This window comes from Arachis hypogaea, chromosome 16 (genome assembly GCF_003086295.3).
Source record: "Arachis hypogaea cultivar Tifrunner chromosome 16, arahy.Tifrunner.gnm2.J5K5, whole genome shotgun sequence".
In the NCBI taxonomy this organism is placed as follows: domain Eukaryota; kingdom Viridiplantae; phylum Streptophyta; class Magnoliopsida; order Fabales; family Fabaceae; genus Arachis; species Arachis hypogaea.
The window spans coordinates 9571631-9587904 of record NC_092051.1 but is presented as its reverse complement, the minus strand read 5'-3'; the positions used below and the strand labels follow the sequence as shown (position 1 = coordinate 9587904).

The following is a 16274-nucleotide window of genomic DNA, read 5'->3' as shown; positions in this document are numbered from 1 at the left end:
GGTTTTTGGAGAGTACTCTCATTGCTTTTGGTTTTCCTATCATCACTGTTAATTTGATTATGACTTGTGTCCGTGCATCATCTCTTTCTATTATGTGGAATGGGAATAGATTGGATAGTTTTGCTCCTAGAAGGGGGCTTAGACAGGGCGATCCAATGTCTCCTTACTTATTTGTGCTTTGTATGGAAAGACTTGCTTGCTATATATCTCATAAGGTGGTTGAGGGTGTGTGGAAACCAGTTTCTGTCACTAGGGGTGGCCCAAAATTTTCTCATTTGATGTTTGCAGATGATCTCTTACTCTTCTGTCAGGCTACAAAGAGTCAGGTCCAAATGATCATGCATTCTCTTAACATTTTTTGCAAGGCATCTGGCATGAAAGTGAATCTTGAAAAGTCTAAAGCTTTTTGTTCTAAAAATGTGACTGCTCGTAGAAGAGATATTTTTACTAGTGTTTCTTCAATACGTTTTGCTTTGGACTTAGGAAGATATCTTGGAGTTAACCTTAATCATTCCCGTATCAGTAGGGCTTCTTTTCATTCGGTGATTGAAAAGGTGAGGGGAAGATTAGCTAATTGGAAAGGAAGGCTTCTAAATAAAGCAGGGAGACTTTGCTTGATCAATTCTGTTGCAGCATCCATTCCTGTCTATCATATGCAGGTATCTTTTTTTCCAAATTGGGTTTGCGATAAATTATCTTCTATGATGAGACAGTTCCTTTGGAAGGGTCAAGTTGATGGTAAAGGTCTTTCTCTTGTTAATTGGAGGACCGTGATCACTCCAAAAAAATTTGGTGGCCTGGGTGTTAGAGATCCTGCGTGTGTTAATATATCTTTACTTGGTAAATTGGTGTGGCAACTTTTTCATTGTCAGGACAAGCCTTGGGTTGCTCTATTGAGGGCGAAGTATCTGAGGAATAAGGGAGTTTTAGATGGCCCTGTCCCTTGCAATGCTTCTCATGTTTGGAAGAGTATCTCAAAGGCTTTTGGTGCTCTTAAGGATGCCTTCTCTTGGTGCGTTGGGTCACTTGATCAATCTTTTTGGTTTGACAATTGGAGTATTGAGGGCCCAATTGCTCAAGATGTCCCTTTTGTACATATATCTGACTCTGATTTAACTATTAGAGACGTTTGGAAAGATGGTCAATGGAATCTCCATGATATTTTCTCTACCATTCCAGAAGATGTCAAACAGCATTTGAATGCTTATAATCCGGATTTGAATGCTGGAGAGAGTTCGGGTTGGTCGTGGGGTGTGGCATCTTCTAGACTTTACTCAGCTAGGAGTGGGTACAGTTGGCTAGCCAAAAGAAAGTTTGACTGGAATGAGCATGATAATTGGTTGTGGGTATGGCGACTGCATATTCCTGAGAAGTACAAGTTCTTGATTTGGCTCAGTCTTCATAATGCTATTCCTACGGCAGAGTTTCGTTTGGGTCGTGGTTTAGCTTTATCTAGCACCTGTCATCGGTGTCAGAATGGTTCTGAATCAATTCTTCATTGTCTTCGGGAATGCCCTAGTGCCAAGGAGGTCTGGAACCTTTTAGGCCTGTATTCAAATAACTCGAATTTACATGATTGGCTCTACAGAGGTGCAAGGAGTGAAAATGTTTTTCTTTTCTTTTCGACCATCTGGTGGATTTGGAGAAGCAGGAATCAGGACTTATTTAATATAGATGATTCATGGAGTGCTAGTAAAGTGGTGAGTTTGATTCGTAGTTCAGTAAGGGAGTTTCACACTATTTTTGCTATGCATCAATCTCTGTCTCCTCCTTCACTTTGTTTGCATTGGGTTCCACCTCCAGTTTATTCTGTTAAATTGAATTGTGATGCTAGTTGGTTTGCTCCTTCTGGCTATGCTGGTTTTGGTTGTATCATTCGCAATCCTGATGGATGTTGGTTGAAAGGTTGCACTGGGAAAGTCGAAGTGTGCAGTGTTCTTTTTGCTGAATTGTATGCAATTTGGAGAGGTTTACTTCTTGCTTGGGAGAGTGGATTTCGTGAGGTTATTTGTGAATCACACTGTTTAGAAGCTCTTTTCTTGGTAAACCAAAGAATGCTTGGTAAGGATATTCCGGAATGGGATTTGGCAAAGCATATACAGGAGGCTATGAATTGGAATTGGAGAGTCTCTATTCTTTTAATTCAGAGGACTGCAAATAGTGTTGCAGATTGTATGGCTAAAGCAGCTGCTTCTGTCGCGGACATTCACTCGAATTGGAACCAACCATGGAGTGAGTTTCAACATCTAATAGATTTAGATATGACCCTAGCCAATTAATTTGGTTTTGTATCTTTTTTTTTTTCTTTCTTTTCTATTTAGTCACAAAAAAAAAATCCAACGTGAAAAGGTAAACGGAAAAGCTAGAATTTTTAGCTTTTGGTAAACCTGGGTTGAAAGCAGAAATCACTTCTGCGTTTACAGCATAAAAATATTGCCAAACATAAAGATGAAGCTTTCAAGAAACTCAAACGAGCTTCTCTCTTCTCCAACGCAAATCCAAACACACCCTTAATTGTTAGGGACTAATCGAGTAATTAATTTTAGTTAGGGACTAAAATGTATGTGTGATCCGAAATTCTTTAAAGATCAAAATGGATAAATACTCTATATTTTTATTATATGTTATTTTACTTAATGTTTTAATTATTATAATATAAACGAAATAAACTCTTAATTAATTCATTAACACTGTAAACGAGATAGATAATAAGATACAAAAATATAAATAATGTTTAAATTATCTGTATCGGTAAATAAAATATTTAAAATAGTTATTTTAAAAAAAATCCTCACTTTCTTGGAGAAAATGGCATTTCGTTTAAGTTTTATGGCCATTCAAAAATTAGATAATCCTCCACATGTCATTTCTTGCTTTATTAAAGATCATACTTTGTCACCAAAGTGAAGATGTAATATGTGAAATTTTTACGAGGCACAAAATATATGACAACTTAATTTAACTATTGTGTGATGAATATAAATTTTTATAATTGACTCTATATGGCAAAGTAGAACAAAACTTGTATTGTAGAATACATAATTAAAGAAGGAAGAGAATTCAATAAGGAAATGATACAGACTTGGAGAGAAGGTTGTCCATGAATAAATGAGGGTGCTTGAAATAGTGCCAAGTATTGCCGAGAAGAGGCCAACGTAACCCACCAGGAGGAAGAAGACGGTGCTTGTCTCCTAATTTGAAATCATAATATCTGTTTATATGGTCTAATAAATAAAAGTCAGGTCTAATAATACAAAAAAATTTATCAATAAAGATAGAATCTACGATAAGTTTGATTTTTTTAAAGAGGCCGGATAAAGATATAGAGGTCTAGTTCTACTTAACTTAACAAGTAACTATCTCTTTAAATTTTTTATATTTTTACTTTATCTAAAAAGTAATTATCTATTCTACTATAAATATAATAGAATTCTCAGGTATAACTCACGTTCTCACTACTAAAAATTTGCTTAAAATCTTTGTTAACTTAAATATCGAAGTTTCTTGTAGATATTACTCCTCAACCTCCTCACAAAAAATTCGAACAGACAACACTTTAACACTAAATAAGTCGAACGCTGCTACACAAAAAATAAACCTAAACCTCATATTCAAACCCAAATCAACATTTCAAGTAACTTTTAGAACAATACCATTCATTGAGTCTTCTCCCCAGTGTGTTTAACACAAAGTTGCATGCCAACAATGTGGCACCACTCATCCAATATTATATTAAACCACATAAAAATACTTTATTAATTTGTGCTTCGTTAATAGATTAATGGATTTTTGTCCTTCAATCATCTGATCCAATTAATAAGTGGACAGTTGTAATCCAATTACATTGACCTTTTTAAAAAAAAAAAAAAACTAGTTAGAAGTTTAAAAAGTATCTTAAAACATTTGTTAACAGTACTAAATAATTTTTTATGGCGGCTTCTGTGGTTACCCATTAATTATGGGATATTGTGTTCCCTTTTAAAATGGGTTGCATGAATCACTAATGTTTACTTAATAAGAAAATAAAAATAAAAATAAAAATAAAAAATAAAAGCATAAATCAAATAGATCTTATGCAACAGAGCTACTAAATTGATAAGAGAAGATATAATACTGAACTGCGAATCATGAGATCAATAGAAAATAAGAAAAATTGTCTCTTTATTGCTGCATTCAAGCAGAATAAAGTTAAGTGGGCTTGTTTATTAGATCACTTAGATTATACATAAACATATATAATAACTAATGTCTCAAAGATTACATTATTATTATTGCATGCAAGACTAATAATAACATATATAGAGCACCTAGATAGTTGAACTTGATTTTGCTCATCAAGCACTTGGCTATTCCGTTGAGACCTTTGTGACCTTGGCAAGACAATTATCTTTAGGCACAGGTAATGGGAAGTAAGAGACAGGGCTTTCTGGATTTATCTGCTCAAACCTATAAAATTAAAATTAATTAGTACAAAATAACACAAGCAAATTTCAATTCATAAAATAAATGCGATATCCATATATATATATATATATATATATATATATATATATATATATATATATATATATATATATATATATATTATAGTATAAATACACCACTGCAAGCAGTAGTTATCGCATCAAAGTGGCTAGTGTTACATATGCAATGGAGTAATAAATCAATCATTTTGGAAAGAAAAGAAAAAGATAAAAGATCGAACAAATTAGAAAAGAGAAATATAAGAACGTTTAACTAACTTATAATTACGAACGAAATGGTGCAGAAAGATGAGCATTTCAATTTTGGTGAGATCTCTTCCTGGACACATCCTTGTTCCAACTCCAAAAGGAAAGAAGGCTCCTCCATTTGTATTATTTTTATCCTGCCCACCAAATTTGCATTAGCAATATATATCTTCAACAATTCACCCACAAAAAATATTTAAATAATTTATTTTTATTATTAATTTTATAATCAAAATGTGTCACATATCACTTCTTCATTATAATTGAAATCAAATATTTTTTTCCAAAATTAAAGAGTCAACTCCTCCTCTCTCTTTTCCTTTTTATATCTCTCTTATTCCTTAACTTACTCTGTATTTCTTATATATCATTATCAATGACTAATTATAATTTTGACAATCAAAATGTGTAACATGATATTCTCTAATTACAATTAAAATTAAATTAAATTTAAAATTGAAATATAACTATATTAAATTACTAATTTAACAACTAAATATATCACATGACACTCTCATTATGAAATATTTTCCTCCAAAATTAATAAATTTATTTCTTCCATCCTCTTATTTATCTCCCTCTCTTTCTCTATTTCTCTCTACTCTTTCCACTTTATATATAACTTGTAATTTATATTACTAATTTGACAAATCAAGATGTGTCATGAAATATTTTTTATTATAACTAAAATAAAATCTTTCTTTCCAAAATTAACAAACTCCTTCTCTTCTTCTTCTCTCTCCTTCTCTTTCTTTTCTCTCTCCTACTCTATTTCTCTCTACCTTTTTGTTTTATAAAAAACAAAATGAATAAAATAATATAATTTAAATATATTCACAAAATTATAAAGAATATATAATTAAATGTAATTAAAAATAATTCCGTTGTATTATTCACATAAAAAATTATATTATTGTTATTATTATTATACGCATATTTTTTAGTTTTTAATTTAGTTTCAAATTTTTACGATTTATCTTTTTAATTTATATTTTTGTTTCGCTTTTTTCAAATATTTATTACATATAATTTGAAGAGAATACTAATATTGTAATAGATAACTAGAATAAAAATTCAATTGTTTCAAAATAAAATTTTGAATTAATTTTTAATTATTAATATAATTTTTTTATACTAATATCTAATTATATTTTTATATATATAGAAAAAAATATTATTTTTAAATCACAAACATAAAAATAATTATTTTTATTTGTACAAGAGACGTAACACCAAATCAAATATAAATTCTTTCAAGTTTTAAATAATAAATATTAAAATTAATTATTAATTAAAAAATTAAACTCTTTCACACGATAATAATAACTAAAAAATTTATTATTTAATTTTTTTATCTATAAAGATTTTGGTCTTCTTAGTCGTAGGAGATTTTTGTCTCTTATAACCTTTTTGTAAAAGTAATTTGATTTTATAAATTTTTTGTGACACAATTTATAATGTCAAAACAAAATCGACGTCATTTAAAAAGATTTATATTTTCGTAATATTATTACGAAAAAATTTACTAGTAAATAATTATATTTGCATAAAATATAATTTTAAACCAAATATTATTGAAATATATATTAATCGTACTTACATCCCATCTAGAAGGATCAAACTCTTCTGGATTTTTAAAATATTCAGAAGACATATGACACGCTTTTTGCCAAACCACTGCTCTCCATCCTTTTGGTATGATATATCCTGAAAATACATTAATATTGATAAGTTGAAAAAATCACATATATATTATATTATGTAATTTCTCTTTTACTGTCAATATATCCTGTCAATTATGACAATAGCGAAAAGTATAATTACACAAAGAGACAGAAAATTATGATAACTTTTTAGGGAGAGGCTAAAAGTTAATTTTGTAATATAAAATATTAAAATAAAATTTTTAAAATATAAACTAAAATTTATATATAATATATAAGAGCTTCTAGGCTCTAGCTACATATATTTTGCTATCAATATTTAAAGGAAGTGTGGTTATTTTTTTAAAGAAAAATTATTTTATTTTTTAATGAATTTATAATGAACTGAAAATTGAAGACTTATTAATATTAAACATTTTAATATATTTCTTAAAAATGCAATTACCAAAACTATTTATATGTGATAAAACATAAAATAATGTACCATTGATATTGACATCAGTAGTTGCCTCTCGAGAAAGTGGAATGGCGAAATCGCTCACACGCAATACTTCGTTAATTACCTACAAGACATAATAATATCTAATAATTATCAGGTTATTAATTAAGTGCAATTTCTCCATAATCTCCTTAAAGTTAGAGAGTAAACGATAATACTAACAAAACAAAACCAATAAGGAAAAGTCTAGGGACAGCAACTTTAGCAAAAAAAAAGTGAGTCATTGGATGAAATTTCACACCAATCTCACACCATTAAAATCATCTTGATAGCTATTTGATGGTTACAAATCACAAATATTACTGGCCTCCTAGCATTCCTCAACAAATAATTAGAACTTATCTTATCTAATATTTATTAATTATTACAAAAAGTTAGAAAGACAAAAAAAAACAGTCAAAATTTGCCTTATTTAACATTCATTAATTGTCGCAACAATTAATGAATGCTAAATAAAATAACTTACGGCTATTTTTTGCTGATTTTCTTTGGTTACCAAACATTTGCGATCTTACAATTACCTTAGTAAGATAAACCATTTGCTTAATTTCCTCAATACTTAAATACTGTTGCGAAGGTGGCCTTGACTTAATGATTTCTTCCTGTTCCTCCTACAACATAAAAAGAATTAAAATTAAAGAGATTATATATAGATCTATTTGAAATGAAGCGTATCTTGAATACTAATACAAAATAGCAAATTACCTTAGCTTTTTTGAAGGCGAGTGGGTTGTTAGAAAGATAAATCATTGCCCACATCATAACCGTAGCTGTACTTAGATGACCAGCTATTAAGAATAATATTAACAAGTCAACAATGTCTTCACCCTTCAATTTTCGACCATTCACATCCTCTAGTTCCAGAAGAACATCCACAAGATCTTTCTTTTCCGATAGCATTTCACCATTTTTTAGCATCATCTTCCTATCCTCCACAACGGATTTAACTATCTTTTGCACCTTCTTACGATTCTAATAATTAATATGTCACATATAAAATCAATCAAAAAATCATAACATAGTAAAAACTTACATGAAATTGTTAATTTAGACCATTAAATAACAATTTAGTCAAATATATCAAATTATTTAACTGTTTTTAATTAACAACTTCACGTGAATTTTCATTAATGGTTGTTTTGTAAACATGAATTGGGTACAAACCTGGAGTGCATTGTAATAAGAAAAACCAGGTAAGTAAATTGGCCAAGAGAACAAGGCATCATTAATATGACCAAACAAATGTTCAACTTGATTGATTATCTTTTCATTGTAAGATCCCATGAAGATGTGAAGAATGACTCCAATGGAGATAGACTTGGTCTCCTTGAAGACCTCAATAGGCTGTTGCATGCTATTATCAGCCATTCCTTGGAGTGAATTGACGACAATGTCCTCTATGCGCTCAAGAAACATGGCCAAAGCATTGTAACCCATGATGGGAGCAGTGACTAGGCGTCGAAAACGCTTGTGATCCTCATTTGACACTTCATATAAGATCGTTTTAACCACTGTTATTGCGGTTTCAGGATAAGCAAGCCTAAAATTTTTGTCATCACTTAATACTCTTCTTGAGTCCTCTAGAGTGCACACAAGAATACTTGGCTTCATGAACAAGTGTGTTTTATACATACCAATTCCTCCATACCTGTTACAATTGTGACAACATAAAAAAAATAGTGTTCATATCCAAAAATAAAAGCGTCAAATTCTCGTACAGTAATATTATTGATATATTTTTATTATATGTTATTATTGTACTTAATTAATGCTCTAACTATTACAATATAAACGAAATATACTCTTAATTAATTTATTTATACTGTAAACGAGATAAATAATAGGATACAAATAGGGTTGGAAGTGAGTCAAGCCAGCTCATGAGCCAGCTCAAACTCGACTCGTTAACAGCTCGATAAGCTAAGCTCGTGAGTTGGTGAGCCAAGCTTGAGCCTGAAATTGAACTCATAAATTAAATGAGCCGAGTTTGAGATTGGATAAGCTCAGCTCATTAGCTCGTGAGTTGGCTCGATTATATATATATATATATATATATAACAATCTTAATTATTTAATATTTATATTTATTTTTTACATATAATTTTAATATAGGACATAAATAAAAAATTTATAATTTATTGATAGATAAACAATATATAAAATTGATCTTTTCAAATATTTTTAAAAATATATAAGTTATAATTTATTGATATAAAATTATAGATTATGTATTTATGTTTCTCTTATTTGAGCCAGCTCGTGAGTTTGAACCAGCTCGTGAGCTTTTGGTGAGTCGAGCTTGAACTTAAGAAATAAGCTCGATTGTTAATGAGGCGAGTCGTGAGCCAAGCTCAATTTTTGTGAGCCGAGCTTGAGCTTGGTCTAGCTCGGCTCAGCTCGACTCACTTCCAGCCCTAGATACAAAAATATAAATAATGTCTAAATTATCTATATATATCGGTAAATAAAATATTTAAAATGTTTATTTAAAAAAAATCCTCACTTTCTTGGAGAAAATGACATGTCGTTTGAGTTTTATGGCCATTCAAAAATTAAATAATCCTCCACATGTCATTTCTTACTTTATTAAAGATCATACTTTGTCACCGAAGTGAAGATGTAATATGTGAAACTTTTACTAGGCACAAAATATATGACAACTTAATTTAACTATTGTGTGATGAACATAAATTTTTATAATTGACTCTATATAGTAAAGTAGAACAAAACTTGTATTGTAGAATATATAATTAAAGAAGGAAGGGAATTCAATAAGGAAATGATACTGACTTGGAGAGAAGGTTGTCCATGAATAAATGAGGGTGCTTGAAATAGTGCCAAGTATTGCCGAGAAGAGGCCAACCCATCTCACCAGGAGGAAGAAGACGGTGCTTGTCTCCTAACTTGAAATCATAATACCATTCATTGATCCTTCTCCCCAATGTGTTTAACACAAAGTACCATGCCAACAATGTGGCACCAATCGTCCAAACCCAACTTATTATCTCCATTTTCATTTCCAGTTTCTTGAGTTGAGTTGTGTGCTTAATTTGGGGCTATATATATGTATATTCGAACGTTTTTTTTGTTTTTTGTGTGTGTTTTATTAGGACTTACTTTTGTTACTCTCTTCCTATTATCATTATAATTATACAACACTATAAAATGTTTTATATAGTGTATAATTATATTTATTTTTTGGATGACTATTTATATAATTAATATAAAAAAATAATTATTTTTATTAATATAATATTATGTAATTTTATATATATATATATATATATAAAACTACTTTAAATTAATAGTGTTGTTTTGTCAATTTTTAGCAAATCGAAGGTGGTTTGATATCTAATGGTATGAGAGTGAAACCAACTCTTCTTTGTAAGTGCTAGTTTTATTTTGCATCAAAATCCATACCTTTGACAATGACAAAGAAGAAGGAACCAAGCTTTGCAGAAATTCAAAGTGAACAATAAAATTTAAATGTCTTGAATAAAAGAGAAATCAAATTAAATAAAGAAAAAATGATTGGAAAAATAAAGGACAAATTGAAAGGTAAAGACTGGAAAGGATAAAAGTTGTCGAATTTAAAGGGATCGAAATGACATTGCAAAGAAGATAAATTGCATGAAAATGAAAGTTGTAGGGAATTTAAATGAAAAGTGAAGACATGGAAGGAACCCTTTAAAAAAAAAGACTTTTGACTGACTCAGAAAGTCGATAGGGATGTGAGTGAGTGTGAGTATTTTCTTTGAAAAGATTCCAACCTTTGTTCCTTCGATCTTTCACGTATTTATAGAGATCTTTGACCAATCATATTCAGATATAACTTCCACGTGCATCAATCCTTGAATAATTGTTCTCTCTCCTTGAGTGCCGTCTGTAATTACTACTAACCATCTTCATTTATTAACTTTTTCATTTCTTCGATTACTTCGCTCTTTCTTGACGAGTCTTAGTTGATTAAAATCTTCTCCTTCATCGATTGACCATCCTCGATGAATCCTATGTGGTTAATCTTCACTTCTTTTTTCAACCGAAAAATTGCTTTAGAGATTGAAACTTTTGCCTTCGATTCGGTTTTCTGTCTACCATTTTCGACACCAATAACCTCTTCTTCCATCCATACAGCTGACCTCCGTTGAGTCTGCCTCTTCGATTTTCACATTTGCGTCAATCGATTAATAGAGAGTATTTAAAGGAGTACCTAATTGGCTCCAATCCAAAGTTAATTCTAACATGTATTTGGAAGTTGATAGAAATATTTTTTTGGCACTTGGGAATGATCGAAGCCTATTCTTGTCGAACATTAGCTTGTCAAAGATTTCAATAATATCTTTATCGAAAATATTATTTTCGATATAACAAATGCCCGCTAAATATTTATTTTTTCGACTAGAAAGAAGAAAGTATAAATACTTACTATTATTCAATATTTTCGACGATGGTACCAGTCATCTCTTCATCTTCTTCCTCAAAATTTTTCTCGACATAATAATCCATTTTTAGGAATGGAGTTTCAACTGCTTTACCTCGATCGGTCGAAGTAGAAGGAATACGATGCAACTGTCGACCACTTTGGTTACCATCAATTCGATCTTGAAAAATGGTATCTCTTCCACGGCCTCGATAAAAAATAACTACATCGAGCCTGTTGCGGTCGATATTCTCTCGTTTTCTCATTCACCAAACTCTTGCCAATTCTTGATCCATCCAACCCCATTAGCATGGGATTGACGAAACGAAGGTGAATAATTATCCTGTGGACTCTGAACAAATTGAGCTAAGTGTCTAGTTTACTCTTTATTGTCGAAATTGGTCATCGATGGCTTGACCAATTCGAAACTGACCCCAAATAATTGTTTGATCAACTTTATATATTGTACAAATTTTCACAAATATTTTCACGTAGTACATGACAAAATATTAGTGAAGCACCGTGTCATTCTTGAAGAGTCAAGGATAATAAAATGGATAAAGATATCCCATATTTCAATAATGCTTTCTTTTTTCAATCTATCGAAGAAAAATTATCTTCGATATAAGAAATGCCCCAAGTATTTGTTTTCGACATCTTGAGGCAAAGTGGTTGTTTGTCGAACTATTGGATCTTCGACATTTTGTTGAATATTTTCAATCATATTCATTTTCGATACCTCATTGAATTTTTTTTATGACAACATATTACCCAAATCATGATAATTTTCATTTTCCTTCTCGAATCATTGTGGTTAGAGAGTTGTCATATTTGATGATTCGAAAATATCATAATCAATTTTTTTTTCAAATTTCCAACTTCACAATTTCCAAAGTGAACAAAGAAGTTTTTTCTCATATGAAATTTGATCAACTTTATAGAGTTTCAAAGTTTAGTCACCAAAAAAAAAAGTTGAATAAAAATTTTTTTCTCTTTTTCACAGTTATATCTAACAACTGCCAATAACCGCTTCTCAAGAACTTCTTTTCACAGACATACTTGTACATACCTTAACAGAGTATGCAACTCCTTCCAAAGTATTCCAATATGCACCTGTAACTTGATAAATTTCGAATTTGTCGAACATTGCCTTGTCGAAAATATTTTTTTTATGATGATATATTTTTTTTTGCTAGATGGACAAACGCAAAAATACTTATCATTATTGAATATTGTTTTCGACAAACTCATATTCAACCATTTCTCTTTCTTTCTTCTTTTCTTCTTTTATTTTTTAACTTGTCGAACTCTCTCAGCCAAATAGACTAAATCAGGAATATGCATATTGAGTAATTTTTTACACATATAAAAGCCAAGACCTTTGATGGCTATTTTGACTATCTCGGTTTTAGGGACCGACACATAACATCGATTGCGAGCATTTTTTAATCGAATTATATAGTCATTTATCGATTCTCCATCATCTCGTTCTATTACAAGCAAATCTGTCAACGAGACATTCAATTCTGCTCTATAAAATTGAGCATGAAAAGCATTTTCCAATTGTGCCCATGTTAAAATCGAATTGAAAACCAAGTGAGAGCATTTTTTGTTAATGAAGCAGGAAAGAACTTTATTCTCAGGCTTTCATTATCTGCCAAATTTTCTAATTCGACCATATAGCAAACTATATGCTCGAGAGTTGACTCTCCAGCCTCTCCTGCAAATTTTATAAATATTTTGGGATTTTTTACACCCATTGGCACTTCTGTCATTTGTATTGCAGAAGAAAAAGCAGAAACAAAATATGGTCGATGCATGAGACCCACATTGATACCCATTTCATTGAGCACATCCTCGACAATCTTTGTCACCTGGTAATGATATCCACGCTGTGTGTGAAGTCTATTCAAAACTTCATCAGCATTTTGATCTCGTCGAACTAGATAAGGGATATTTTTTTCCCTTTCAAGATTGTTAAATACATTATCCTCATTATATCCTACGTTCTCCTGGTCTACTACCAAATCTTGGGGAATAGGCTGCCCCTCATCATAATCGACAATTCAAGCAATTCTCTCGACTTGTTTAACCAGTCGATCATATTTCGACTCATTGTCAGCCAGGATACGATTCAGAATAGTAGTCATCTGGTGAGTCAATAGGTTGACTAAATCATGATGGCTTTCATAAATATATTGTCAAAACTCAGCCATCGATCTTGAATTATTCGACGAGGAGCCCATTTGGTATCTCGATTAACGTCGGGATATGAGAAAGAAGGTTGGTTAAAAACCGTACCTAGTACATTTTTAAATCTGACTGGAAATGTGTAACTGCCCATAGGAGGCGTATAGCCAGGAAGAAGGCCAAATGGAAGCCGACCTGCGGTTACTTGCGGTTGATTCTGTACTAGGGTGATCCTAGGGCGTGAATTTCGCCCACTACCACCAACACTTGCATCAATAACTGCAATATTCTCCCCAGAATTATACTCTGCATGTGGAATCAAATTTGCAGAAATTTGTGTAGCAATTATTGGGGCATTATTACCTGTTTCTGCATTGCCATTTGAAACTTCGTCAGACATGGTAATAATTCTATCACTTCTTAATCGCATGCACCAAATATCAACACTGCATGCACAATGCAACCGTTGAAAGCAACAAATTTTGACACAATTAAATGTTAAAATTGTCCCACTGGGCGTGCCAATTTGTTTTGTCGTTTTTTAGCAAATCGAAGGTGGTTCAATATCTAATGGTCTGGGAGCGAAACCTGCTCCTCTTTGTGAGTACCAGTTTTATTTTGCATCAAAATCCATGCCTTTGACAATGACGGAGAAGAAGGAACCAAGCTTTACAGAAATTCAAAATGAACAATAAAATGTAAATGTCTTGAATAAAAGAGAAATCAAATTAAATAAAGAAAAAGTGTTTGGAAAAATAAAGGACAAATTGAATGGTAAAGATTGGAAAGGATAAAAGTTGTTGAATTTAAAGGGATCGAAATGACATTGTAAAGAAGATAAATTGCATGAAAAGGAAAGTTGCAGGAAATTTAAATGAAAAGTAAAGACATGGAAGGAACCGTTCAAATAAAAAGACTTTTGACCGACTCAGAAAGTTGCTGGGGATGTGAGGGAGTGTGAATATTTTCTTTGAAAAGATTCCCACCTTTGTTCCTTCGATCTTTCACGTATTTATAGAGGTCTTCGACCAATCATATTCAGATATAACTTCCACGTGCATCAATTCTTGAATAACTGTTCCCTCTCTCCTTGAGTGCCGTCTGTAACGGCCACTAACCATCTTCACTTATTAACTTTTTTATTTCTTCGATTGCTTCGCTCTTTCTTGACGAGTCTTAGTCGATTAAAATCCTCTTCTTTATCGATTGACCATCCTTGATGAATTCTATGTGGTTAATTTTCACTTCTTTTTTCAATCGACAAATTGCTTTAGAGATTGAAACTTTTGCCTTCGATTCGATTTTTTATCTACCATCTTCGACACCAGTAACCTCTTCTTCGATACAGCTGACCTCCATCGAGTCTGCCTCTTCGATTTTTACATTTGCGTCAATCGATTAATAAATAGTACTTAAAGGAGTACCTAATTGGCTCCAATCCAAAGTTAATTCTAACATGTATTTCGAGATTGATCGAAATATTTTTTGACACTTAGAAATGATCAACATCTATTCTTATTGAATATTAACTTGTCAAAGAGTTTAATAATATCTTTATCAAAAATATTATTTTCGATATAACAAGTGTATTAAAATTAAATTCTTTAATTATATAAAGTGAAAAGCAATTATCTATACATAACACACTCTCACTTTCAATTTGACCACTTTCACACCTTTTAGTGTTAATTTTTGGAGAGGATTTTGATCCTCTAAATTTTGAATTTTCATTTTAGAGGATAAAGTGTGATCTCTTACCATTGAATGTTTTTTCTTTCATGTTTTTTCTTGGTCTCACTTATAAAATAAATAGTGAAAAATCACACTTTACTCTCTAAAGTGAAATTCAAAATTTAGAGGATCCAAATCCTTTAGAGACGATGCGAGTAGTTTATGTCTTATTATATATCTGTTGGCACTTGTTGAAGGATTATGGATAGATCTAATTGGAATTTTTTTTGTGCTTATTATTTTGAAAAGAAATTTTTTTTACTGTTTTTATTTTATTTATACATTTCTAAAATATAGAAAATAGAATAAAGTATTATTTTAGTTTTTAATATTTAAGTTAAATTTTAATGTATTTCTTAATCTTTCAAACATTTTATTTTAATCTAAAAAATTTTAACAGATTCAATATTGTCTCATTTTTTAATTTGATAAGAATAATTAATAGAGTGGGTATAGGTATTATAAATATTAACAATATTTTTAATTAAATCATATCTTTTTATTTTCTTTTTTTTAAGATAATTATTTTTAAACTAAAACATAACGTTTGAAATGTTATAAATTAAATTAATATTTAATCTAAATATTAAAAACCAAAATAGTATTTTACAGTAAAAAATATTAAAAATAGAAACAAATAAAAAATCAGTCTAGGTAAAATGCATACTTTTTTAACGAAAATATTCTACAATAAACATTAAAATTCACCACTAATTAATTATTATGTATATATTTATATATCTTTTTATAATTTTTTAATAAAATAATCATTCATCTATATAAATAATCAAAATTTTTTAATAGAAAAAAATTAAACATCTTTTGAAACAAAAAATTACCTACCATTATATTTTAATTACAAACCATCAATTAGTATAAAAATATACTTTTAAATAAATAATACAGATTTTTTGAAAATGTTTTCAAACAAGAATAAAAAGAATCCAAATCCCACGCTTGCTGCATGGAGGATAAAATAATATACTCTGTGCAATCAAAGAATTTACGAGTATAAAATTGTGATTTTGCTTTCCACTTTC

The 16274-nt window shown here is 30.4% G+C and overlaps 1 protein-coding gene across 1 annotated transcript; it reads right to left on the bottom strand.

Annotated features, from left to right (window-relative positions):
* Positions 1-4114: 4114 nt before the first annotated feature.
* On the bottom strand, positions 4115-9990 carry LOC112758444 (beta-amyrin 11-oxidase). Its single transcript, XM_025807121.3, has 8 exons — positions 9684-9990; positions 8058-8541; positions 7599-7865; positions 7415-7504; positions 6879-6957; positions 6331-6437; positions 4743-4867; positions 4115-4446 (listed from the first exon to the last, which is right to left on the bottom strand). The coding sequence occupies exons 1-8, from the start codon at positions 9908-9910 to the stop codon at positions 4347-4349; spliced, it is 1479 nt and encodes a 492-aa protein (XP_025662906.1). The 5' UTR covers positions 9911-9990; the 3' UTR covers positions 4115-4346.
* Positions 9991-16274: the final 6284 nt, after the last annotated feature.

Coding starts and splice junctions, on each gene's coding strand:
- LOC112758444 (XM_025807121.3), bottom strand. CDS start 9,910: ATGAAAATGGAGATAATAAGTTGGGTTTGGACGATTGGTGCCACATTG. Junction 7,866..8,057: donor CTTATTACAATGCACTCCAG/GTTTGTACCCAA, acceptor ATTAATTATTAG/AATCGTAAGAAGGTGCAAAA. Junction 4,868..6,330: donor TTGATCCTTCTAGATGGGAT/GTAAGTACGATT, acceptor TTTGGTGGGCAG/GATAAAAATAATACAAATGG.